Genomic DNA, 26,763 nt, shown 5'->3' on the forward strand with positions numbered 1-26,763 from the left:
AGGAGTCAAAGATCCCAATCAGAGGCCAGGGTCCGCGCAGACCTGTATTGCTGTCTCGGGTGGTTGAACTGGAATCCAGGCTACGGCATTTCCCCTTTGAGATAGCCTACAAACCCTGAGCTCTACCGCCCAAAATGGCCCTCCACAATCTCCCGTGCAAATCCCAGGCTTCTCAGAGTCCCAAAGATGTGCAAAGAGCTCAGCAAACTCAAAAAACCCGGACGCTGGACGATCCCAAGGGCTGCTTTTGCACCCACGGTCCCGGAATTGAACGGACTTGTGCCTGCCCACCGCCACCTCCCCCGCCCCGGCCATCGCCAACGCCGAGCTCTCTCCCACCCGGTGGCCGGGCTCGGTCTGCTCCGCGGTCCGCGGCTCTGGAAGGCTCCCTGGGCGCCTGAGATAGTCACCTGGGGGAGTCACCTGGGAGAGGGGGCAAGGTCCTGCCCCCGCTCAGGCTCCCCTGGGGTCCCTGACTCTCTGCGCGCGGTCGGACAAGTTCAAGTCTGGCTGCCCTTTTCGCCGCCGCCGCTGAGCTCCCTGCGGGCTCGTGAACTCCCGCTCCCCGCGCCGAGGACTCGCAGACATTGGGAGTGGAGAGAAACGCGAGGTGCTTCCTCCAGACGAACCCAGAGGCTGGTTGTGGGGAGCAGAAGGCTCCCCTCTCTTGGCCTCAGTCCCTCCGTCTGATCCCCGGGAGATGATAATTCTCTCTTCACAGTATTTAAATGAACCAACGGCGAGAAAGCACCCGAAGCTAACCCACCCCATCCCCACCTCCACCCCCACCAGGCCGCAGAAACATTTTACTTTAATCAAGTGCTACTTCTTCCAGGCAGCGGCATCTCATCTCTGCCCGAGGGTGGGTACGGCTTGATTTTCCCCAGCTTGTCTTTTCTCACATCCGAGTTCGCCCTGAAAACAATTTAAAAGACGAAGAAAACGATCTCGGGTCAGCGATGTGCCCCACCTCATCCTCTGGACTCCCTGGAAGAGGGACGACAGGTTGTGAATCCCCCCGCTTAACAGACGGGAAACTGAGGCCTAAGAAGGGCAGCGGAAGGCTCAGGCCTCCGGATGGATAATGAACTAGCTAGAATCGGAGCTCTCATCCCACCCTGCTGCTGCAATCCTGGCCCTCGGGCAGCGGCAGTGCTGCGACAGGGGACCCCCTGCATGGCAGGGTGTTGCTCTGCTGCTCTCTGAGGCCATACCGCTCTGACCCTGAGTGACGGTCGCAGAGTAACCCAGTCACTGTGTTGCCACTGCATCGAGATTCTTGGATCTGATTTGCACGCAATGGGGCCAGGAGGTTCCATTGCCACCGGTAAGGTAAGGGAAGGCGGGTGTCCAGGCCAGACCATGAAGCACAAGTGAGGCTCTGAGAACTAGGAAAAAGGGGAGAGGCTGCCCACCTGGAGGTAAGGAGCCCCAATATCTAAGTTTCCCTTTCAGTGCTGAACCCTCCCTGCACCACTCTAAGCCAGCCCCTTGCCAATCTGGGCCTGGGTCCTTCCAGCTCAAATGTCCAAGGTTTCCTTAAGGAGAAGAGCTGGTTACTTCTGAATCTGCATGAAGGGCACCTGGGTGGGTCAAGGGATAGGGAGGAATTTTCCAGGACTCCTTGGATCTCCTCCTTTATATTTACAAATCCTTCAGGGCACTTCAAAGAAGTCATAGGGAGAAAGCTGCCAGCGGCATCTACAGATCACCAGCATCCCCCCCCCACCCTCCCCCCCACACACATACCCCAACCTCACACACACACACAAATTACATATTAAAATATCCTTCAGGGCAGCAGGGTTTTCCAAAGGGTGCTGGGGATACACACAGGACTGAAGGCAGACACAAAGCAGATGCAGATCACCCCCCAATGCCAAGGTACCTCTGCTGACCGAGGAAAATGATTTCCAAGGGACTGGAACCTAAACCGTAGCTTTCAAATGGTTCTCAGTGGGGTCTGTTACCCCTACAAAACATTAAGTAGCACCTCCCCGGAGAAGAGGGGAAGATTTGACCAGAAGAAAGCAAGGAAATGCCCAGGCACCGAGCGGGTCTTTTTGTATAGTTTTGATCCAAACGGGTAAACTGTCACCATTCACTCATCAAATCCTTCAATTCAAATTTTACATCGTGAATTCATAGACTCTTCAAAGTACAAAAATTTGAAATGATTCGTTAGAATAAAACATTCATGGACTAGACTCTTTAGGATCTTTTGCTCATGAAAATCTTAGAATCTTGGGATTGCTAATCTTGGGATGCTAACTCTTGGTCTGCTTGGTCACAGCAAAGTTTGAGAAAGAGGACTTGGAATTCTAGAAGAATGGGTCCACTGACAAGAAACCTTGAGGATCAAGAAATCATGAGACATGAAGGCTTCTAACTTTAGCCATTGGAGCTTAAAGTACAGAATCATAAACTCAGGTAACCAAATAAAAGTCATGACCGACCAAAGTCAATGGTCATGAATATTACAAGAATTATTAGAATTAGATTCTTTGAGTTAAAGAATAGTGGATCCAGTACTAGCATTTCAGGCTTAAGAAAGCAGAGAGTTATGGATTAATAGGAGCCAAATTTTCCGATTAGACATTCCTAGACAGAAATTCAAATTAAGTAATATTTACCACCTTAGAGCTGCAAAAATATCTAAAATCTCAAGAAGTGGTATCACATTTTCAGGCACAAAAATCTTAGTCCCAGAATCTTAAATTATGAGGAATATGCTTTTACACTTTGACCAGAAGCTTAAAATCACAGGAATATAGTTACAGTCAAAGAATTTAGACTTCTGGTCATGAAACCTTAGAATTACAGAATGTGAATTCTTTGATTTATGGAATTACGTTAGGATAGTGATCCAAAATTTTAAATTTGGAAATCTTATTCTAGAATCTTGGAACCACAAAATCACGTATTGTAAGATTGATATGATGTAATCCGGTTAAAAAAATATTTAACTGTTTTTCTCTCCTTTGATTAAACCTGGATTTTCGTGTCCGTGTTACTTTGGAAGAAGGAAGCTGGGGGTTTTGTTGGGCAAGTGAAAAGCCCCACTCCAGTCGTGCTAGCTCCTATCCACAGAAATAGGTCCTCCTGCAAATCGTGCAATCGCTCCCACATCCCGAGTTGGCGAAGCAAGGATCTGGGTTCTCTGCCTTTCTTCCGAAGATTGTTGCCCAATGCTTGGCGGGGCTGAGCCTGCCCCCAGCGTTCCGCCAGGAAGAGCAAGACTAAAACTCCCAAAGGCTATGCCCCACCCTGCACCCGCGGCCCTGCAGAAAGCTGCCTCCGGGCAAAAGCCTCTGGATTTGGCACCAAAGCCCGGAGTCCTAAGGATAGAAGAGACCTCCGAGCTCTGCACGTGCCCTCCCACCCTCTATTCACACAGCAGAAAATTAAGGTCCGGCTTTCGCGGAAGGGACATTCCTAAGGTCTTTTTTGCGGAAAGACCAAGTAGCAAACCGTGGCCGGCGGCGCTGCTGCAGCAGGGAGTCTAGGGAGAGGCCTGAGGCTCGCCTTTGCGGGGGCAAGCAGGAAACCAGACACCCGCGAAGCAAAAGGGTCCCATCAGCCCGCCCCTGCCTCGGGAGACGCGCCCACGCCGAGCACCCCCGCGGCCATCACCTCCGGCATCCCTCACTCTCCGCTGAGGAAGGGGCGGTTCGGACGCCCCCCTGAGTCTTGGGAGTCACTTGGAGCCCTGTGACCGCGAGAGGGCAGAAGCCCAGCCTTCATCTCGAGGGGTCTCGAGTCACCCAAAGACAGATGACTGCAGGTCGAGGGCCTTTCCCTTAATATCCCCGTAATATCGGCAATAGAAGGAATCTAGAGACGCAAACCCTCCGCACCGTGGGGGAGTCCTCGACCCAAAGAGAAAGTGGCTGTCTCCAGCGCAGTCCGCACAGACACGGTGTGAGGTTCCCCCTCTGGAAGATGCGGGACTGGAGGAGGAACGGCCAAGCCAGTCTTGACTGGGGTTTGCAAATCATCCTTGAAAGACCTTGGGAACCAGTCACCTGGAAAGTCTTCTCCCTTCCCAGCCCCCCACCCAACAAGAATCAGCACCGTCCTGGCCAGTTCTCACCCTCGGTGGACAAAAAGGAAAGCAAACCCTTTCTTTCACCTGTGGGTCCCAGCGCCCTACAGAAGCTGGAAACGTCCGGAAGCGCTGAGTTCGGGCGCCGAGATCCCCAAGACAATCCCTGGCCTCCCCTGGCCTCAGTCTCCCCGTCGGCGGCGGCGTGCAGAGGAGGCCGGCCGGGGGATCTCCCAGCACCCTCCCCGCTCTGATGTTTGGGGCGCCCGCCCTCCACCACAGCTGCTCCTACCTGGAGAGGTGCGCCCGGGCCCAGGGGGCGGGCAGTCGGGGGGCGGGCGGGGAGCGGGCGCCGCCCTAAGCTTCCTGGCGCCTTTAAGGAGAAGGAGCCGGTGGAGGGAGGAGCCGGTCCAGGTTTGTGCAGGGCAGAGCCTCTTCTGCGGTGGAGGCGGTGGAGGCCAAGGCTGCGGAGAGGGAGTCGCCGGCCGCCCCGCCTGCCCCGCGCCAAGGCCTCGAGGCCCGCGCCTCGCCTCCTGGCCCTCTTCGCCGTCCGCAGCCTGGGCCTCCGGGGCGCGGCCCAGCGACCCCACCAGAGTGCACACGCCCTCACTCGTTGCCCTTCTGGCCTTCGGGCCGCAGCACGACCTCGACGGTTATCCTCTGATCAGCGGGAAGCCCAGACCGGTGCAGGCGCCTCGGCCCCCGGACCCCGGCCCGAGCCGCTGACTGCCTGGCACCGGCGCCAAAGGACCGCTCAGCTAGTCCCGGTCCCAACGCCGCTGCCGGCGCCTGGCCTCGCGCCCCCGAACTCGGGCAGAGCCGTCAGTGGGCAGGACACGCCGCTCCGTCCGCACCGAGGCAGCCGGAACGCTGCGGGTGCCCAGCCTCCAGCGCGCCCCCGCCGGGGAACTCGTGCTCCGGCGCCAGCCCGCGCGGACCGCGGGAGCTCTCAACCGAGGAGCCCGGCGTCCTTCCCGGGACCCTGCGCGCCGGGCCTGCGGTTCTCAGACCCGCCCCCGCCCCTCGACGGAAGCGCGCGGCGGGGACGCGACGGCTGCACCATGACAGCCGAGAGCGGGCCGCCGCCGCCGCAGCCGGAGGCGCTGGCCACCGTGAAGGAGGAACGCGGTGAGGCGGGGGCCGGGGTCCCGGTGGAGGCGGCGGGCCGCGGCTCGGGCGGGCGGCGGCGGAAGCGCCCCCTGCAGCGCGGGAAGCCGCCCTACAGCTACATCGCGCTCATCGCCATGGCCATCGCGCACGCGCCGGAGCGCCGCCTGACGCTCGGCGGCATCTACAAGTTCATCACCGAGCGGTTCCCCTTCTACCGCGACAACCCCAAGAAGTGGCAGAACAGCATCCGCCACAACCTCACGCTCAACGACTGCTTCCTCAAGATCCCGCGCGAGGCCGGCCGCCCGGGCAAGGGCAACTACTGGGCGCTCGACCCCAACGCCGAGGACATGTTCGAGAGCGGCAGCTTCCTGCGCCGCCGCAAGCGCTTCAAGCGCTCGGACCTCTCCACCTACCCGGCCTACATGCACGACGCCGCCGCCGCCGCCGCTGCCGCTGCCGCCGCCGCCGCCGCCGCCGCCGCCATCTTCCCGGGCGCCGTGCCCGCCGCGCGCCCGCCGTACCCGGGCGCCGTCTATGCGGGCTATGCCCCGCCGTCGCTCGCCGCGCCGCCCCCGGTCTACTACCCGGCTGCGTCGCCAGGCCCGTGCCGCGTCTTCGGGCTGGTGCCTGAGCGGCCGCTCAGCCCCGAGCTGGGTCCCGCGCCGTCGGGCCCCGCGGGCTCCTGCGCCTTTGCCGCGGCCGGCGCCTCGGCCACAGCCACCGGCTACCAGCCCGCCGGCTGCGCGGGAGCCCGACCTGTCAACCCCTCCGCCTATGCGGCCGCCTACGCGGGCCCGGACGGCGCCTACCCGCAAGGGGCCAGCAGCTCCCTCTTTGCGGCTGCTGGCCGGTTGGCGGGGCCAGCCTCGCCCCCCGCAGGTGGCGGCGGCGGCGGCGTCGAGACCGCCGTGGACTTTTATGGGCGCACGTCGCCCGGTCAGTTCGGAGCGCTGGGGCCCTGCTACAACCCCGGTGGGCAGCTCGGAGGGGGCAGTGCAGGCGCCTACCATGCTCGCCATGTGGCCGCCTATCCTGGCGGGGTGGATCGTTTCGTGTCCGCCATGTGAGCCGAGCATACGGTGGAAAAAATGCATAGATGCCTCGGCTGTTTACGCAAAGTCTCCCCCAAGACTGAGGACAGGCCTGGAGAGAGGGCCGAATTGAGAGCTACAGAGAAGAGACGTGGACAGGAGGTCGGCCTCCGAGTGCATCGCGTACACACTCGGTTCACTTTGCTCATGGGAGGAAGTTGGGAGAGGCAGCTCAGCTCACGGACTGGGACAAGGGACCCTCAATCAGGTGACGCGCCTAAAGGCATGCCTTTCAGGGGGCGCAGTGTAGCGTCTACACCAGACTCTAGGATCCGAATCACATGCCTTCACTCTTCCCTGTATGCAGGGGAAACGGGCCTTTTGACACGGGTTCCGCCTCTGATGCCTTTAACTGTGTTACTGCAATAAAAGGCTCCAATAGCGCCTTCCTTGTTAAGGTGAGGAAGACAAGTGTGCAAAAGAGGTAGTTTTGTTTTCTTTTGTTTTTCAATTGGAGAAATCGCTCTGCTGTGCGGGGCCTGCCGCTGGTTTTCCCTGCCTCTGAGAATAGCAGGTACTGCGGAGCCGGGACTGTGCCTCAGCTCCCCAGTGTGACCGAGTGCCGTCACCCATACCCCAGTCTCCCGGCTGTTACACAAGCGGACTGCAGCGTTCATACGATCTGCAAGGGCCCGATCCCCGTGGATGCAGGCCTGCATATTTGGCAGCATCCGTGGGCCACCCAGGGCCTAAACTAGCCCTATTCCAGGGAATTGGAACAGAGCTCATGGCAAGCAGCTAATCTAAAGTCTCTGGATTCGCTCCAGGCAGTCATTATATCGTAATTTCTTGAATCTTTTGAGCATGATGTGCTGATTATTAGGCAGCTGTTTCCTCTGGGTCCTAGATGTAGTTTTCCAGTGAAGCAGGTAGAAATACGTTTGTCCACGCTCCATCCACTCTTCCTTTTCACAAGCAGCCCTGGACCCAGGGGATGAACTGAAGTTCAAAGGGATGACAAGGATTCAGGGGAGCCCATTAGTGACGCTTTCAGTTTATGGGGTTGGCTGCTCCGTCCCTGGCCCCTGGCACCCTCTGCCACCCTCTCCCTGTGCAAAAAGGAAAGTGAAAAGGTAACTGAGGTGGTCGTTGAAGTAAGCTTTAGAAAGAAACTAGATTTTTAAAATTTTTGTTTTGTATCCGTTTGTCTGTTTTGAGAAGCAAGCTAACCAAAAGTAGAAAATCCAACAACTTTCCCACCTTCCTCTTGAGAAATCTTGTAAGTTTCTATTGTGGAGTAAACATGTCCAGCGTTAAATATGTCAGAGGCTCGGGTGCAGCTTTCAGATAAACCCGAGTGTTCAGATGAACCGTTTTAATAAAAATCTTTGAGCAAGTGAGTTCTGGCAAGAGAAACTCGGCCTCTCTGTGCGTAGTTAACTTGGTAGGGAAGGGTGGTGGGTATGTGAAAAAGAAGACTGAAAACCACTGGTACTTTTTATTTTTAATTTGGGGGATGGCGCTGTCCTGCTCACATGCATGTGCATGTGATTCATTCCAGGCGGGTATTTGTCTAACTCAGTGTTGTCCAATAGAAATAGAATGCAAGATCCATGTGTAATTTAAGTTTTTCTAGTAGTCACATTAATAAAATAAAAAGAAACAAGTGAGATTAACTAATAATATTTTGTATTTGACCCAATATATCCAAACTATCATTTCAACATATAATCAATATAAATATTGTTGAGTTTTTTTTTCATACTAAGTCTCCAAAATACTCTCTGGAGTGTGTTTTACAGTTTTAGCTCATCTAAATTTGGACCAGCCACCTGCCCCGGGCTCAGTAGGAGTGTGTGGCTGACGACTACTGCGCTGGACAGTACAGGTCTAGATGCTGGCCCTTCCTGACTTTGGTGGCGCTAAACGACCACCTGGAGGCAGAAGGTGGCAGGAGCACCGACCCTGCTGACCGCGAGTCTGGGTTCAAGTCCCAGCCTTTTGAACTTGGAAAATTCTAGGGGTTGGTCATCATCTCCATGTGGACCGGTGCTGGTATGAGATTCAAAGGCTCCCCATGCACAGCCAGACCGCTGGCTCTCCTCCGCAGAAGGCGGGAAGCCTTGCTTCCTTGGAAGCCCTGGAAAATGAGAGCCCTCCACCCAGGGGTTTTGTCCTTGGCTGGTAACAGCCCAGCAGGGGATTTGGGCTGGGAAAGGATGGTCTAAGCGCCCCGTTGGTACAGGAGTGTACCCTTCCTCTGTTTTTTGTTTGTTTGTTTAATTGCCAAGTCAAGTGATTTGACAGCGCCCATAACCTTAAGCCATTGTCCTCATTGTGAACGGGAATGGGTGATCCCTACCTCACAGAGCCCTCCTGAAGTTGAACAAGACACCAGAGGTGAGAAAACTCTCTTTGTAAACAAGTACCAGGCACAGGAGGGAGGAAAGGCTTTAAAATAAAAAAGCGCCACCTCATCCCCACCTTATCTGGAGCATCACCATAAAGCCCGGGAAGGAGAAAGATGGAGTGTGAAGTGCCCGCGCCTTCGCCCCCCCCCCCCCCACGCTCCTTGTCAACCAGGACCACAGGTGAGAGTGCCAAAGCCAGGGCCTGTGCCCGGAGGAGGCGGCGAGGAGGGCGCGTGGTGTCACGGGGAGAAAAGGGGCCCCTCGAGGGTTGGGATCGAGGCTTTGACAGAGCCTCAGTCCTCTCGGCCTCCCACCGGCAGCCGACACCCAAAGCTCAGGTGCCACCGGGCGGACCTGGCTGGAACCGACGCTGCAGCGCAGGCGAGCGAGCGAGCGCCCACTCCGGCTTCCGCGGTGGTAGGCAGCGCGGGCAGACCCTCCGCGTGACTGTAGGCTCTTGAGAACATTTCACTGCAGTATTTTGGAAATTCCAACTCCAAGAACGCCCCCAAACCGTGGACCAGGACCTCCCGGTTCCCCCTCTGGGGGCTCAGAGACGGGAGGTGCGTTTCTCTACTTTTTCTTCTTCCTGTTATGAAGCCCCCCTCTGCGCCCTGCACCCCAGCGTGGTGTGCAGGCGGCCCCAGGCCCTGGGTAATTAGATGCGTTCTTACCTAATTGCCCAAGGCTCGTTAGAATTCGCCCCAGAGCTGTAACATTTATTTTCTTTCAAATTAACTTTGCTTGCAATTAAACTCAGGAAACCAGCAACAACAGCAGAATTGGCCCGAGGCCGTTTACCCGAAAACGGATTAGGGCACCTTCTTCCCGTTTACGGGGAAAGACTCCAATTCAGACAGCAGAGGTGAGGGGAGCAGCAAGCTGCTCAGGGCGGTTGCTGGTGAATCCTCCTCATCCTGGTGATTCGTGTGCCCAGAAGAGTCAGGGTAACTGTTGAAATGAATTCGGGCGATTAGAACTGAACTAAACGCCCATGACACGAAGGAACGGTATGTAGTTAGTTTACTCAGCACATTCATACATCATCTCATTTACTAAGAACCTTGTGAGAACTTTCTTTCATTAAAATTAATTTTTTAAAATACAAAATTGGCACACATTTTTTTTTTTAAAGTTAGAAAGAAAAAATGTCAAAGGAACCCATAGCTCACCCAGAGAAAGCACAGTAAACACCTCAGTATTTTTTCTAGTTTTGTTTTTCCTGTGTAGGAAGCCTGTGCCGGAACTTTGTCACTGAAATGCTGTGAGATCTTTTTTGTTTGTTTGTTTTTAATAATTTAATTTTTCAATCATGGTTGAAATGCTGTGAGATCTTGAACAAGTTTCTTCCTGCACTGGGGAGGCCTCAGGCCCCCTTTCATTCTCTAACTCCTCTTTTCTTGGTCATTTGAATCCCGGATGCAGCTCTCCAAAGGCCAGGAGACAGGCTTGGAGAGAGGCTTAGAGCTGAGGCTGCCCTCCCTGCCACTTTACACAAGAGACCGAGACCCTGAGGCCTCACAACTCTTAAGTGTAGGCCATAGGCCAGCTGCATGGACAACCCCTGGGAACTGGCTAGACATGCAGAGTCCTGGGCCCTATTACGGATCTACTGGACCAGAACCTGCATTTCAACAAGCCCCTCAGGTGATGCATATGCCCTAGGGCCTAGGCAAAGAGGCAGAGCATTAGAGAAATGGGGGTGGGGAGAACTGTGCTATGTGGTTGAGATCAGAGGACCAGAATAACCTCCAGGAGCCTCCTGTTTCTGACCCAGAGCCCCATACAGTGCTACCTGGTGGCTCTGCATAGAGGGGGGGGGGGGGGGGCAGGGCTGGGGTGGGGCGCTTTACCTCCTGCCTTAGGTGCACTTTCTGAGTCTTGGATGCCTGGCCCTCAGAATGGATCTCACCTCATATTCCCAGACTTATGGCAACTGTGGCAATGACATGTATTGAGAGTGTATCTAAAAGCATCTTGAAAGCTGAGGTACCAGTTAGAGCCGGGGCAGGCACCCAGGCTCCTGAGGCGCTTTTTGGACCTTAGGTTTTGGTCTTCGTACCCTTCCTAAGCAACAGTCACTTGCTCAGCATGGAATAAACTCAGCCTTTGATCCTTCAGCTCCAGACCCAAGTCTGGGGTAGGCGGGGGTTTAGGAGAAAAGTAAAGCTTTCTTTTCAGGACACAATAGCCAGCCAGAAGTGGCCCCCTCTCTGAGTCCCTCTGGGCTGAGGGATCCTTATTAACTGGTTGGCAGCCACTGCTCCAAAGGTTTCCTTACACCAGCGGTCGCCAACCTTTTGGACCTCACGGACCACCTCTGGTCTGCAGACCACTAGTTGGCGGCCGCTGCGAGTCTAATAGAGCATTTTAAGTGCCCCTGGACAGCCCTAAATCCTGGGCACCTGAGCAAGTCCTCCCCTGCCCCCAATACACACATCTTTCTGGAGAACTTGGTTTCTGTGCTCATTCTGTTCCTGAGAAGGGCTGCCTTCTAGGTGGGAATTGGCATGACAGGTCACTGTGGGGGGGGAATGTCCCTGATTAAAAGCAGTTCAGACAGGGAACATGTGCCATGAAGAATGGGGCAGAGCCCAGATTGGGGAAGCATTCTTCCCAGAATTACACGGCAACTCACCGGGAGACCAGGACTCTCATCTCTCTGCTCACATGAGATCTCAATAACAGGAAAAAACAGGAACATCACGAGTGTGTGTAGAACGTCCACAGAGCTAAAGAAGAGGCACATGACTTACCCAAGCTCTCATAGCTAAGTGCCCAACCGGACTAGAACCTGTGCCTCCCCCAAGGGAGGCTGTATTTGATTGTCATCTTCATACAGGGCAATGTGGAAATGGCAGTAAGCACATGGGGGAAGGAGAAGGTGACAGCTGGGGGTTCAGGGCAGCTTGAGGGAATTCCCTGTTAGACCCTCCATTGTATGGATGGGTAAACTGTGCCCATGACTGGTTTACTAAATAGTTTAGGACAACCCAAAGGGAAAGGCAGTGTGGGCTAGTGCTTCTCAGCCCAAACTGGGCAGTGAACTAAGAAAAAATGGGATGGACAGGTGGGGGGAAGGATAGGAGGTTCTTAATGAGTTTGCCACTGGTCATTCCCTGACCCTGCCCTCTCTCAGCAGAGCTCCTGGAGAGGTCCTTGCTGCTCCCAGGAGAGGATAATTGCTCTCTAGAATTCCCAGTGCCCCCCTGTCAGCCCTGCAACCCCTCTTCTGAGAGCTGAGGCTCAGATCTCCAGCTCAGCCCTGAAGGGTTAACCAGGTACAAAAGCCGTAGTCAGGGGTCAACTGTCAGCCCCTCCCAGGTGAGAAAGGGATTGGGAAGCTGGAATCAGGGTGGATCTCAGCTTTGGTGGAAAGAATCAGCTCATCTCACTATCTAAGTGTGGGTAGAGCAGACCCTCAGCTGTGGTTTTCAGGCTTGGAGGCACTCAGCAATGAGAGATAAAGTGTGAGAACCATAGCATCACAGAGCCCAACTCTCGCCTTTGCTGTCAGTCCCCAGCAACCAGCCAGGACCTCCCCATGGGTTCTCCTGCATCCTCCCTCCATTTTGCCCCACTGCCCTGGAGAGCAGGTTCCCTCACCTGGTACTCAGGACCCTCCATGATCCCTATGGCAACCCTGTCCTCAGCCTCATCTCCCATACCTGCCCTTCCTGCATCCCTAGGCACCAGCCAGCCTGCTGTTCCCCAAAAATCCCTCTGTGTTCCTGTCACCATGAATTTGCTCTGACCATTACCTCTCCAGGAACCATCTAACCCCACCCTACACTTCCAAGGGTCCTCAGTGGGGAGACTCCATCATCTCTGTCTCATGGATCGCAGCACCAGCCTGCTAACAGGACTCTCTGCTCCCCCTCCGCTACTCCCCTCAGTCAGTCATTTCCCCACAGCAGCCAGTGTATGGCCCAGCTCAAATGTCAACAGATCTTGTCACTCTCTCACAGAGGCTCAGACCTCAAGACCAGGGAGTGAGATTAGGGGCATGGAATGCCTGTGGGAAGCCTTGTGAAGGGTTCTTTTTCTTTATTATTGGGGGGGGGGGGAGAGAGTTGTTGTTCCACTTATTTATGCATTCATTGGTTAACTCTTACATGTGCCCTGACCGGGATCAAACCCGAAACCTTGGCTTATCAGGATGAAGCTCTAACCAACTGAGCTACTCGGCCAGGGTGTGAAGGGTTTCTTACACGTTGAGAAACATATTTAAGATTAGCCTTTTCAAAGTTTCCCCCTCCCAGGTAACACTTTCCTCTTACCCTAAATTTTCATCAGTCTCATCCAACTATTCAACCTCGGATGAAGTGGGGTCTGCTCACATTTTTCCTGCACTGGTGCTCAAAAGATGTCCTATCGTGGGGACTGGACACAGGGGGCTTGATGGTAGAGCTCAGAGTGATCAAATGAAACATGTTGAGGCACAGTGGGCAACGCTGAACAGAAATGAAACAGTACATCCTCTTTCTGGCATATTCAAGAGGAAGGTGTGCCAGACACTGTCGAATGTCTAGTCTGCCCTTTTCCTTTGGTCACACGTCCCTGATCTTCTCCAGGTTTCCGTTGGTCATGCGTTTCAGGGGAAGTCTTACCCCTTGGGGCACCCCTGGCTCAATCTGAACTTGTCCAACGTAAACATGGTGATGATTTCATCACTCTTGCCAGTGATTTTTTTTTAGAGAGAGAGGAAGGTAGAGGGAGAGAGAAACATTGATTGGTTGCCTCCTGCATGCACCCTACTGGGGATCAAACCCACAACCTGGGCATGTGCCCTGACCAGGAACCAGTGACCTGTCAGTGCACTAGACAATGTTCAACCAACTGAGCCACACCAGCCAGGGCTTGCCAGTGATTATTTAGAAATGGGCACAGGATACTTCCCAGGCCAATGAGATGTTCAGAAAAGTCTGCTAGAGGCTTCTGGGAAGCATTTCTTTGTTTTTACAAAGAAGGGAAGAGAAACAGCCCTTTTCTTCCTCTGAGTGTTTTTGGAATGACTCCTGGGAGTGTGGTAGCCATGTTGGACCCGGAAGGCACCAGCCTAGGAGAACAAGCCAACCTGCTGAGGATGGCAGAGCAGACAGGTGGGAAGAACCTGGGTGCCTGAGGCCATCACTGAGCTACTGGAAGAACCAACCCTTAAACGGTTCATTACACACGTGGGCCCCTAATTTTAAAGATAACAAATGTCCTCCAACTTGAAGCCTTCTTCCTCGAGCTTTCTGTTACTTGCAACCAAATGCGTCCGAACTGATACAGTATATGACCCTTACAGGGAAGGAAAAGAATTGATTCTTGGCTTATTCCCTTTGTTATTTCCTTTGCAACTCTTATAAATAAACATGCAGCTGGCAGGTTTTCATTTAATAGAAGGAAAACCAAGGCCCAGAGAAGGTAACGTTCCACGGTTGCACAGAGAGCTAACCTCTTAGACCTTCTTCCAGGGCTCTCTCACTACACCATTGCTCTTCCTCAATTTCATGTGGCTGAGCAGTGGCACAGCTGGCTAACCATAACCCGGACATATTGAAGAGTGGCTGTGTTCAGCGTGTACCAAGCACTTCCATATACATTACCCTTTGGCTCCTCACAACTGCCCTGGGAAGCAGCAGGTTTCAGCTGCATTTTTTTTTCAGATGAGGAAATTGAGGGCCAAGAAGAGAGGACAAGCTCAAGGTCACATGACTGTTGCATGGGAGGGACTCAACCCAAGTGTCACAAAATCCACAGCAAAAGGGATCTGAGGATTTTTCTTCCCTGGATCTGGGAATTGAAGATTTGTATCTATGTATTGACTGGAGCTCCAGGGAAATCCTCTCTCTTTGGGCCTCTGAATACAGTGGATCCTCCACACGCCCCTGATTTACCTCCACAGAGTGTGTGAGGCTTAAAGATAATGTTCTGAAGTGTGTGGATCTGGTTGCTTAAGATTCTACAAAGTAGAATGTTTTGTTCCAAAGCTGAAGGAGTCTGGCTGTTAAGACAAGCCCAATATGGGACCATGTTTCCCGTCACCCCACCCCAACCCTTCCAGCTCCTGCCAGCATTGGTCCCACCAATATGGAAGCGGCAGGAGCAGGCACATAGGTTACAGAACACCTGGGAGAGGCTGTGGGCAGCTGGGTAATTTCCAAATTAATTGTAGGAGAAACCTAACAAAACAATCTGCCTGCTAAGCGTCCTGGGAGCTCTGCTGTGAGACTGACAGCCTGGAATCCAGCAAGTACAATGCCGCCAACCACAGACAGGAGGGCCCTTCCTCCTTGTGGGGAGGAGGTCTGACTTCCTTCCAACAGGGGCCCGTCTGGGCCTGCAGCTGCCTGATAGGAGAACAAAATCCCAGAACTGAAATAGTCTTTCCACCCAAATCCCAAACTACAATGAACATACACAGCTTTTCTGAGACCCTGCTGCCGGGTCGGCCAGCCCATGACTTATATGGTCTGGCAGACACCTCACTTCTTTGCAAGGGGCTTTCAGGTCTCATTGAAGATTTCCTCCTGAATTCGTTCTCAGGAAACCTGAGCTGTCCTCACTGCACGAAATGAACCTGGAGTCTATAATATATTATTAATAGAGGTAAAATCTTACCTTTGTTTGGTTCTTTCCTGTTTTCTGAGAGGCTGCCTGCCTCTGTCAGAAAAACACTGGTTCGAATTCTGGGTCTGGTACCTGGGGAAGCCTCAGCCTCAACTTCCCCAGCAATAAAATGGGTATAATACTGCCTTCCCTCTCTAGTAACAATCACAATGGCTAACATTCAGTTAGGTGCTTCTCAGTCTCCAAAATCTCCCCAGGGAGGCAGTGACCACAAAGTAGGAAATGGTGGGAGCAGAGTTTGAATTCCGGCAGCCGAGCATCAGAACTTCTAGGTGACACCACTTTGCATCAGGAGGCTCCTGGTTCTCAGAGAGGCACTAGGCTGTAAGTCAAAACACCCAAGGCCTCCCCCTCCCCAGCCACTAACTTTGTGTGTGACCTTGGGTGAGTCCCTTGCCTTTGGTAGTCTCATCTGTACACTTGGTAGGTGTATGTGACTGGAGGCAATCAGATGGCCTCTACTGTCCCTTTAGCATAAAGTTTGGCGAGTTTGAGTGCCCCTCCCTGAACATGAACATGAGTATAGAATAGTATAATGTGAAGGTTTTTGCAAATTGTAGTGTGACAGTTTACTACCAAGATCTTCTCCCAAAGTGGATGAGATGGGCGAGTTTTTCATTGCATTCGCGTTTATAGAATGGAGAACTGAAGTCCAAAGCGGGGCCATCAGCTTAGGAGGCAGCCCACACTAGGCTCTTGATGCTAGGCCCTGACATGATGCTCTTGCTGTTACACTGTATGGATTTTCACAATGAATGGATGCCCATAGCATACTACTGATCCAGGGATAATGCTGTGCCTGGCATTGTGTCTTGCTTGCAGTGGTGCTCACAACATGCAGACATAGGAAAGTGGCTTGGCAGCAAGACGCGTGAGAGTCAACACCCACCTTCATCAGCCTGGGTCCAGGGGGACTTAGGACTAGCGACCACCCAGATCCGGGCCCAATCTTATAGGCTGCTCAGCCCCAGGGTGCCAGGGAGAGCCTGGGTCCCCAAGCCTCTGCCCTCTGCCCTGTTATGTTCACCCTCCAGATGGAGCACTGATAGTTGTCCCAGGCCTGACATGCCTCATACCCCATCTGTCCCTCCTGCCTTCTCCACAGTCACACCCTGTGGTGGCAGCTTCTGACATGGCTTCCCTTCTGGTACTCACAGCCTGTGTAACGCCCTCCCATGGAATACGGGTTGGACCTCTAGTGACTTGCTTCTACTCAACAGGATACGGCAAAAGTGATCACACGTCCCTTCTGTGGTAGTTGTAGGAGACTGTCATTTCCACCTTACTAGCACTCTCTCTCATTTGCATTAATGAAGCAGGCTGCCAAGTTGTAAGATGCTATGTGGAAAGGCCCTGGTGGCAAGGAACCAAGGGGCTTATGGGGAACTGAGCCCTTAGTCCACAGGCCACAGAGAACAAAAACTGCCAGCAACTGCATGAGTGAACTGGAAAGTGAATCCTTCCTGGCCGCACCTTGAGGCAACTGCAGGCTTGTGAGAGACCCTGAAACAGAAGACCTGTGAGATAATAAATGTTGCTGCTTTAAGCCACTAAGTTTTGGGATAATTTGTTATGCAGCAGTAGGCAAGTGATGCACAGAAAGCACTCTCACTTACACACAGTCTCAGGCCAGGCTGGCTGCCTTAGCCAGAATACACAACACACACACACACACACACACACACACACACACACACACACACACTGATGCCTGGTCTCCTTGTCGTAGGAGATTTGGGTCCTTCCGCTAGGTCAGCGGAGACTTGGCAAAGGGACCCTGAAGCCTGGAGATCCCTCCAGCCTTGGGCCCTCCTGATACTCAGAGAGAGTAAAAGACTGGGGAACTCCCCTGAGATGACAGGCTGAAGGAAGGCAAGGAGAGCTGACCCTCAAGAAGCCTAGACCTTTGCTTAGGACCCCTAGTTACCCAGCCAAGTGACATTGAGTGTCACCCCACTACTTCCACAGAGAGGACCCAAGCTTCACAATATCCCAATCTACCTTGTAGCCTTTGAAAAAATGACTGTGCTGTATCAATTCAATCCACTTTCTTTTGGCCTTTATGCCTGACATTAATATTAGAATTAACTGTTCCCAAAAGGGAGTGAGTAACATGCATTACAACCTTAAGTAAGAGGCTTACCTTTGGAGACTTCAGCCAACCCCAATCTGGGCTTAAGTTTTCTCAGAGTTATGATCATGACTTCTGCTCCAAGCTGGACACTGTTTAGACACTGTTGAAAGAGAGGCATGTTTCCTAACATTCCCTTCTGCATATTAAGAGCAAATACTCCAAGAAGAATCCAGAAACTACCTGAGCCCATGGTAAGATCTTTCTGACTGTGCCACAGAAAAATTTCGCAAGATCTGCCATATTTTTAAGTAGTGCTGTGAGTTCTAAAAAGAAACAGCACAGGGGCCAGCAGGGACACCAGGATGGGTACTGGCATGTGTAAAGACAGCTTAGACAATGCTGTGCTCACTGTGAGTCAGGAGTGTCATGAGGCTACCATATTAATTTATTTTACTTGAAGCTGCATTAAAAGAAGTAGAGTTCTCAGAGTAAGGAGGTGATGGCTCTGCCTTTGCCCGGCAAAGTCACAGAATATAAGATAAACATACTAAAATTATATTTCTATGTACTAACAATGAAAACGTGTACATCATGGGGGGTGGGGGAGGGGAGAGGGGCTGGGGGGATAAATAGTGATGGATGGAGACTAGACTTGTGGTGGTGAACACACAATACAGTGTACAGATAAAGTGTTGTAGAATTTTACATCTGAAACCTGTAGAATTTTGTTAGCCAGGTCACCCTAATAAATTCAATTAAAAGAAATAAAAATATAGACATCAAAATTAAAAATACAATACCATTTATAATCACTTAAGAATTTGAGATGTAGCCCTAACTGGTTTGGCTCAGTGGATAGAGCGTCGGCCTGCAGACTGAAGGGTCCCAGGTTCGATTCCGGTCAAGGGCATGTACCTTGGCTGCAGGCACATACCCAGTAGGGGGTGTGCAGGAGGCAGCTGATCAATGTTTCTAACTCTCTATCCCTCTCCCTCCTTTCTGTAAAAAATCAATAAAATTTATTTTAAAAAAAAAGAATTTGAGATGTAAATTAACAAAACATGTACAGAACTTGTATGCTGAAAACTATAAAATGCCAATGAAAGAAATCAAAGGAAATCTAAATAAATGGAGAGACATACCATGTTCATGGTTGGAAATTTCAACATATGAAGATGTCAGTACTCCCCAAATTGACATAAGGGATTAATGTAATTCCTATAAAAATCCCAGCAAGAGCTTTTCTTGATATAGACAAGATTATTCTAAAATTTATGTAAAGGCAATGAATAGAATTAGAATAGTTAAACAAATTTGAAAAAAAAAACCCAAATTTGAAAAATAAAAAGTATACCTTAGTCATTTGGGGCTGCTATAACAAAATACCATAGACTGGATGGCTTATAAAGAATTTTAAAAATTGCCCTAACCGGTTTGGCTCAGTGGATAGAGCATTGGCCTCTCGACTGAAGGGTCCCAGGTTTGATTCTGGTCAAGGGCATGTACCTTGGTTGCGGGCACATTCCCAGTAGGAGGTGTGCAAGAGGCAGCTGATTGATGTTTCTCTCTCTCTCTCCCTTTCCCTTCTTCTCTGTAAAAAATCAATAAAATATATTTTTAAAAAAGAATTTAAAAATATTTTTTAAAGATTTTTAAATTGGTTTTTCGAGAGAGATGAAGGGAGAGGGACAGAGAGAAACATCTATGTGAAGTGAAAAATTGGCCACCTCCAACATTCCCTTCACCGGGGACTGACCCCACAATCCAGGCATGTGCCCTGAATGGGAATTGAACCGGCAACTCTCTGTTGCCCAGGACAATGCCCAACCAACTGAGCCACATGGGCCAGGGCAACACTAAAAATTTATTTCTTACAGTTTGGAAGCTGGATGTCTGAGATCAGGATGCCATCACGGTCGGGTTCTGGGGAGAGCCCATTTCCAGATTGCAGACTGCCCACTTCTTGTTGTATCTTTACATGGTGGAAAGAGGGTCCTTCTATACGGTCACTAATATCATTCACGAAAGCTCCACCTTCATGACCTAATTACCTCCCAAAGACCCCACACCTACTAATACCCTCACATTGGGGTTAGGATTCCAACATATGAATTTTGAGAGGACAAAAACATTTAGCCTATTGCAAAGGAATCACTTACCCAACTTTAAGACTTCTTACACTCTGCAGTAATCAAGACTGTACCAATGAAAAAGAATAGAGAACCCCAAAATAATAACAAAAACCTCAACCTATGCCTCATTCTTTATACAAAAATAACTTAAAATGGATTATGGACTTAACCATAAAATGTAAAACTATAAAACTTTTAGAAAAACATGGTAGAAAATCTTTGGGATGTAGGACTAAGCAGACAAAAAGTTATTAGACTTGACACCAAAAAAAAAAAAAATCTATAAAAGTAAAAATCGCTAAATAGGACTTATTAAAATTAAAAATATTTGTCTGTGAAAGACCCCATTAAAAGGAGTAAAAGACAAGCTACAAACTAGGTCAAAATATTTTTAAACCAGCCCCAGCAAGTTTGGCTCAGTGGATAGAGCATCGGCCTGCAGACTGAAGAGTCCCGGGTTTGATTCCGGTGAAGGGCATGTAGCTCGGTTGCAGGCTCCTCCCTGGACAAATCACATATTGGACAAAGTATTTATAGATCTGTTCCCAAAACTTAACAGTAAGAAAACATACAATCCAACTAGCAAATAGGCAAAAGATATACTGCACAGAAGAGGATATACATATGGCAAATCAACATGTGAAAAGACGCTCAACTAATTAGCCATTAGGGAAATGCAAATTCAAACCACAATGAATTATCACTGCATACCTATCTCAATGACTAAAATTAAAAAAATAGTGACAACACAAAACGCTGGCAAGGAGTCAGATAAACTGAATCACTCATACATTGCTGGTGGGAATGTAAAATGCTGCCACTCTGAAAAACAATTTGGCAGTTTCTTGTAAAGCTAAACATGCAACAACCACACGACTCAGCAATTGCACTCGTGGGCATTTATCCCAGAGAAATAAAGACTTTTGTTCACACTAAAATGGATACATACATGTAATAGCAAAAAAAAAAAAAACAACCCCCCAAAACTGGATAAAACCCAGATGTCTTTCAATGGGTAAATAGTTGAACAAACTATGGTCATCCATATCATGGAATACCACTTAGCAAAAAAAAGAATGAATTATCAATACACACACTTGGCCATAGCTGGTTTGGCTCAGTGGATAGAGCATTGGCCTGCAGACCAAAGGGTCCTGGGTTCAATTCCAGTCAAGGGCACGTACCTAGGTTGCAGGTTCCTCCCTGGCCTGGGCCCTGGTCAGGGCACATGTAGGAGGCAACAAATCACTGTCTTTCCCTCTCTCTTCAACTCTCTCTAAAAATCAATGGAAAAATATCCTCGGATGAGGATTTAAAACACTCTCTCTCTCTCTCTCTCTCTCTCTCTCTCTCTCTCTCTCTCTCTCGGATGAACCTTCAGAGAATTATACTGAGTGAAAAAAGCAAATCCAATAGGTTACATGCTGTATGATTCCATTAAATAACATTCTTGAAAAAATTATAGTGATGGAGTACAGCTTATTGGTTGCCAAGGGTTAAAGAGAGTGTGCAGGTGGGAATGAAGTGGGTGTATATATAAAAGCAGAGCATGAGGGATCCTTGTGGTGATTTAAATATTCTGTATCTTGACTATATAAATGTTTCTATTTTGGTTGTGTTATTATACTATTGTTTTACAAGATGTTACTAATGGGGAAAATTAGGTAAAGGGCACATAGGCTCTCTGTATTATTTCTTACATATGTGAACCTATAATTATCGAAAAGTATTATGTTTTAATATAAAATATGCCAGGTTAATAAAATAAACCTTGTATAGCTATAAAAATATCAGACAAATACATTTCATGGGGGTTAAAAACCTTCACTAGAAATATGGTGGGCCACTTCATAATAATAACTTTTCAATCACCTGGAAGATAATGATTCTAAACTTGCATGCACCTAACAACATAGCTTTAAAATATAGAGCAAAAGTTGGCAAAACTAGCCGAAACAGGTTTGGCTCAGTGGATAGAGCGTCGGCTTGCGGACTGAAGGGTCCCAGGTTCGATCCCGGTCAGGGGCATGTGCCTGGGTTGCGGGCACAACCCAGTAGGGGATGCGCAGGAGGCGGCTGATCGATGTTTCTCTCTCATCGATGTTTCTGACTCTCTCTCCCCCTTCCTCTCTGTAAAAAAATCAATAAAAAATATATTAAAAAAAAAAGTTGGCAAAACTAAAAGAGATTTTTAAGAAATATATCATCACAGTGAACACATCTCTCTTAATAATAAATCAAGCAAGCCCTAGTTGGTTTGGCTCAGTGGATAGAGCATCGGCCTGTGGACCAAAAGGTCCTGGGTCCAATTCCGGTCAAGGGCACGAAACTCAGTTGCAGGTTCCTCCCCGGTGAAGCGCATGCAGGAAGCAACCAATCGATGTTTCTCTCACAGCAATATTTCTGTCTTTCCCTCTCTTTTCCACTCTCTCTAAAAATCAATGGAAAAATATCCTCGGGTGATAATTTAAAAAAAATAAGTCGGTCCTGGGTTCGATTCCGGTCAAGGGCACATGCCTGGGTTGTGTGCTCGGTCCCCAATAGGAATGTGCAGGAGGCAGCAGCTGATCAGTACTTCTCTTTCATCATTGATGTTTCCATCTCTCTCTCCTTCTCCCTTCTCTGAAATCAGTAAAAACATATATATGTTTTTTAATTAAATATATATGTATATATATACAAATATATATTTAATTAAAAAATAAATCAAGCAAAAATATCATTAAATATAAAAATACTTCACTAGCTCAATTAATAAGCCTAAGGTCACTTATGGAAAGTGGCACCCAACAATAGGAGAAAGCACAGGCTAGCCTCTCGACCTCTAGTCCAGGGTTCACTCTTCTACACCAGGTTCTTTGGCAGGGCTCCCTTTAAGTTCCATTCTCTTGTGCATGAATGGCTTGTTAAATGTTACAGGCGAAGGCTGTTAAACACAGGGCTGCCGAGTGTGCAACTCCAGGGTCACCATGCACACAGTTTTCACCTGGAGGAAAACTTTGGGGGGAAAAAATTGCCACTGGGTTCAAGACAAAAGATGGTCTATGCCAACAAAATCATTATACAGGAGTTTAACTCAACACTGCAACCAGGTGCACCCATCTTGATGGACACCTAGCTGGCCCTGCCTCAGGTCGTCTAAGACACAACAGACGCCTGCTTTCATCCCCAGAATAGCCTTTCCACAGCACCCTCTCATCCAGGCCAGCTAACCATGCCCCTGTAGCCAAAAGAGAGCAGAGTAGGGAAACCCTTGTCGACAAGGGGTTCTTGACTCAGCTTCCCCCCCCCCCACCCTTGGCCATTAGACAAATGGTAACACGGAGAGCGGAGGAAGAACATACTCAGGATTACCCACCAAGTCAGGGGCAGCACAGACTCTGAGCTGCCTGCACTAGGCTGGCAGCAGTGGGCCCATCCACCCACCTTCCACGGAAGCAGCCCAGAAAATGAGTGCTGATGCCAACACTCTGCTCCTGACACCTTTACTTGGATGGAGGCCTTTTCAAAAGGAGCATTTCAAATAGGAGCCATCAACACTTACAGAGGGTGGGTCTTAATCCATAGAGGATCATTAGCTTCACCCAAGTGATGGCACATCCCTCAGCACCTCCCATTCTTCCACCAATTATCTATCTGCTAATTACCCGGGATTAAGAATTGACACGGAGCGACATGGTCATTAACCACATATTTGCACGGCTTATTCATGTTAGTGGGGCTGGTTGGTCTCACCCAGTCAAATTGGACACGCCCACAATGCTGCACAACACATTTACATCTATTTGGTTGTCAGCAGCCAATAAAGGACTGCAGGATGTGTTTGCTTCCAAAGGGACTTGGCTCTTGGCAAAAGCTTTCTTGCCGGAACGCTGGGTGTCTTGGCTTTCTGGCAGTACCAACCTTGGCTTAACTCAGAGCACACATTCAATCATTTGTCAAACATTCATTAGCTCAAGCACAGCAGCAGGCAGGGCAGTGTCCTCAGAGATCTTACATAGATGAATGAGACACTGTTTCTATAACATCAGAAGTTTATCTCCAGTCAAGGAAATACACACAAGCACAGAGAGCTAAGAGCCATGAGAGAGGGAAAAGCAGCATGCCCGGGAATGCAACACCAGGAGGGATCTGTTTGGTCTGAGAAATCAGAGGCGGCCTCACATAGGATGTGGCATTTTCAAGAGAGAGAGAGAGAGAGAGAGAGAGAGAGAGAGAGAGAGAGAGAGAGAGAGAGAGAGAGAGAGAGAGGAATTCCAGGCTGAAGGAAGTACAAAGGCAAGGGCACAGCGAAATGTGAGGAGAATGGGGAGTGCTCTAGTGTGGATGGCACCCATGGCACAGGTGGGAAGGAGGTGGCCTGCTGGACTAGGTCATATCACGGAAAAATGGACTGTTCCACTAGGTTTGGAAATGCTTCCTCTGGGTACAAGGAACATGAAAGGAATTTTGTTTTAGTGTGTATGTGTGGGTGGGCATGTTTTCGTAAGCTTTCTACTGAAGTATAACATACATAAAATGCAATCTTTTTCACAAACTGACTACACCTATGTAAATAGCAGCCCAATAAATTTAACACCATAAATTAGTTTTCACTATTTTTTTTTTGTATTTGGCTTCTTTCACTCAACATAATGTGTCAAGGCTCATCCTTGTTGCTATATATACGTTTAACTTGTTCTTTATCGTTGCTAATATCCCATTTCATGAGTGAACCACAATTACTAATGAGCATGTGTGGTTTCCCGGTGGGAGCTGCACACCTCCTTGCACATGTCCTTTGGTGTTTGGATGGGTGTACATCTGTTGGGTACATACCTAGGAGTGAAGCTGCTGGATCATAAGGTATGCACATATCTATTTGAGTAGACACTGCCAGTTTTCCAAAGTTTTTTGTCCATTTATACACTCACCAGGAATGCATGGGAGTTCTGGTTGCTCTCTCTATAGACTCGCCAACACTTGGTATTGGCAGTCTTTTTATGTTTTATGCTTGTTTGTTTGGAGGGGAGTGGCACGGTCCCATGTAGGTTGAAGGACAGTCACTCTGGCAGCAGCATGGAGTGTGGGCTTAGGAAAGGGAGCTAGTACAAAGGGACCAGGCACAAGGCCAGGCAGTAAGGCCCAGGAGAGGGGTAATGAAATCAATAGCAATATAACTTGAATAAAAAAGGCTGATTTTTTTAAAAGGGCACTGTCTATGCTACACAACTAAAACTAATACAAAATAATATTGAATGCATATTGTAATTGAAATATAAACTAAAAAAAAAATTAAGTCTGGGCCAGCCGGCGTGGCTCAGTGAGCATCAACCTATAGGCCAGGAGGTCACAGTTCAATTCCCAGTCGGGCCATATTCCCAAATTTTGGGCTCGATCCCCAGTGTGGGGCATGCAGAAGGCAGCCAATCAATGATTCTCTCTCATCATTGATGTTTCTATCCCTCTCTCCTTCTTCCTTCTCTCTGAAATCAATAAAAATATTTTCTTTAAAAAACAACAGTAGGACTGGGGGTTGGGGGAGGGCACTGGGGCACTGTAGTGGAGGAATACACAGGACAAGCACACCAAGTAGAAATGGACTTAGATGGAGGTGGAAGACAGTTTACATAAGGGTGGAAGGCTGGGTGAGGGGTGTCATGTTTGAAGGCAAGAAAACACCCTAGTTTGGTACACACTGTGTTTGAGATGTAGGATGATGAAATGGAGATATCCAATAAACTTGGTTATACGGGTCTGTTGCTAAGGGATGAGGTCAAGGCTGGAGACCCAGAGCTAGGATTTATCATCAGAGAGGTAGGGGTTAAAGCAGGGGTATGGCTGAGATTTCCCAGAGGGTGTGTGTGTGTGTGGGGGGGGGGTGCTTTGTGGAATGAAAGAGTGGAGAACTGAAGACCAGCCACCTACCTTTAGGGAGTGGGGGGAGAAAGAATTCGAGACAACATCGCTTCCCTTTAAAATGCTGGCAGGAGCTGTGAAGCCTGAGTCAGGCCCTCTGAGTCCCAGCAGCAACCTGGGGTCCAAATCACCAGCCACAGTTTTCTCTTGAATGAACTTGCATCACCAACCTCAAAGCTGCATTGCGAAATCCGCATCAGCTTGCGTACCTCTGCAGCGTCCTAGGGACAATGGGACCAAAGACTTACAGCATCTTGGGCCTGGGAGTCCTCCTCCCCACCTCCACACCATCTCTGCCAAGCAGTTATCCAGCGCCCCAGGCAGGGAACGCGTAACTTCCCACGACAGCCCATTCCACCACTGAGCCAGCGAGGACGTCAGAAAACCTTTTCTTACAAACGCAGTCTTGCGCTGCTGGAAGTCCAAGGAAAAGATAAAGCTACGCTCCAACGGTAATGACCCTGGGTGGAGCAGGATGTAAGAACTCTGCGCTCTGGAAAATCTGTTTCTGCCCATGTACCTGCCAGCATCTTCCTGTTGGGGCCGGGGTCATGGCGTTTGACTCCCCACAGGAAGCTGCAGTGATTTCACCCCCATTCGCACACTGGAGGGGAATGTGGTCATCGCTGCAGGCATTTCTCTAGCTTCATCAAGCAGTGAGTCCTGCCCTGGAACATGGCCAGCCTCTCAGGACTGGAACATGCATGTTCCAGCACAGACCCACCAGGCTGGACACGCGGGAAGAACGAGTAGCTGCTAGCTGAGCATGAGCCCACTGCAAGCAAGGTGGGCGCAATGTCATTCTGTTCAACACGTGTGTGTTTTTCTAAATATTTAAGTGCACCCGGCCCTGTGTGGGTCTCTGGAGAAGAAGAAGGAAGACAGATAGGACTTTGAAATGGCTCCCACCCTTGGGGAGATTGGTGGAAGAAACAGGCATGCAAGAAGGGAAAGTGTCTGAAATGTTTTTATGTTTCCAAAATACCCACCTAAACAGCTTCTGCATGATCTGAAATATGAAAATATGGTTTCTGAAAGATATGAGAGGAAAACTACCCTTGAGCCTTAATGGAAAGGGTCTTATCTGCCACTGTTAACAGTTGACATAGTATAAAACTTCAAAGAGTTAATCCTTGGATACCCATTTGCCAACTGAAAAGACATACATCATCTTCTCTTGGCTACAAGATATCCATTACATTAGGAGACTTAAGACTGAGAATTCTTAGGAATTTTCCAGAATCTGCAGACTTTGGAAGTAGATAGTTTTCTATCCAAGATGACAGAAAATTGACTTTCTGATTCTACAGAGTCCTTTTTCTTTCCCTTTACTTTACCTCTCACCTTGCCTACTACTGTAAATTGACACCCTCTATATTCTTAATATGATTCCCATTATCTTCATCCTGGTACTTTTGATCTCCTATGGTCACAAGGATTA

The 26,763-nt window shown here is 49.7% G+C and overlaps 1 protein-coding gene across 1 annotated transcript; it reads left to right on the forward strand.

The window, feature by feature from the left end:
• The first annotated feature begins 4,136 nt into the window (after window positions 1-4,136).
• Window positions 4,137-7,837, forward strand: FOXE1 (forkhead box E1). Its single transcript, XM_059657443.1, has one exon. The coding sequence runs from the start codon at window positions 5,107-5,109 to the stop codon at window positions 6,223-6,225; it is 1,119 nt and encodes a 372-aa protein (XP_059513426.1). The 5' UTR covers window positions 4,137-5,106; the 3' UTR covers window positions 6,226-7,837.
• Window positions 7,838-26,763: the final 18,926 nt, after the last annotated feature.

This window comes from Myotis daubentonii, chromosome 11 (genome assembly GCF_963259705.1).
Source record: "Myotis daubentonii chromosome 11, mMyoDau2.1, whole genome shotgun sequence".
NCBI lineage: Eukaryota > Metazoa > Chordata > Mammalia > Chiroptera > Vespertilionidae > Myotis > Myotis daubentonii.

Bases quoted from the DNA above. Each gene is read 5' to 3' on its own strand.
- FOXE1 (XM_059657443.1), top strand. From the start codon at position 5,107: ATGACAGCCGAGAGCGGGCCGCCGCCGCCGCAGCCGGAGGCGCTGGCC.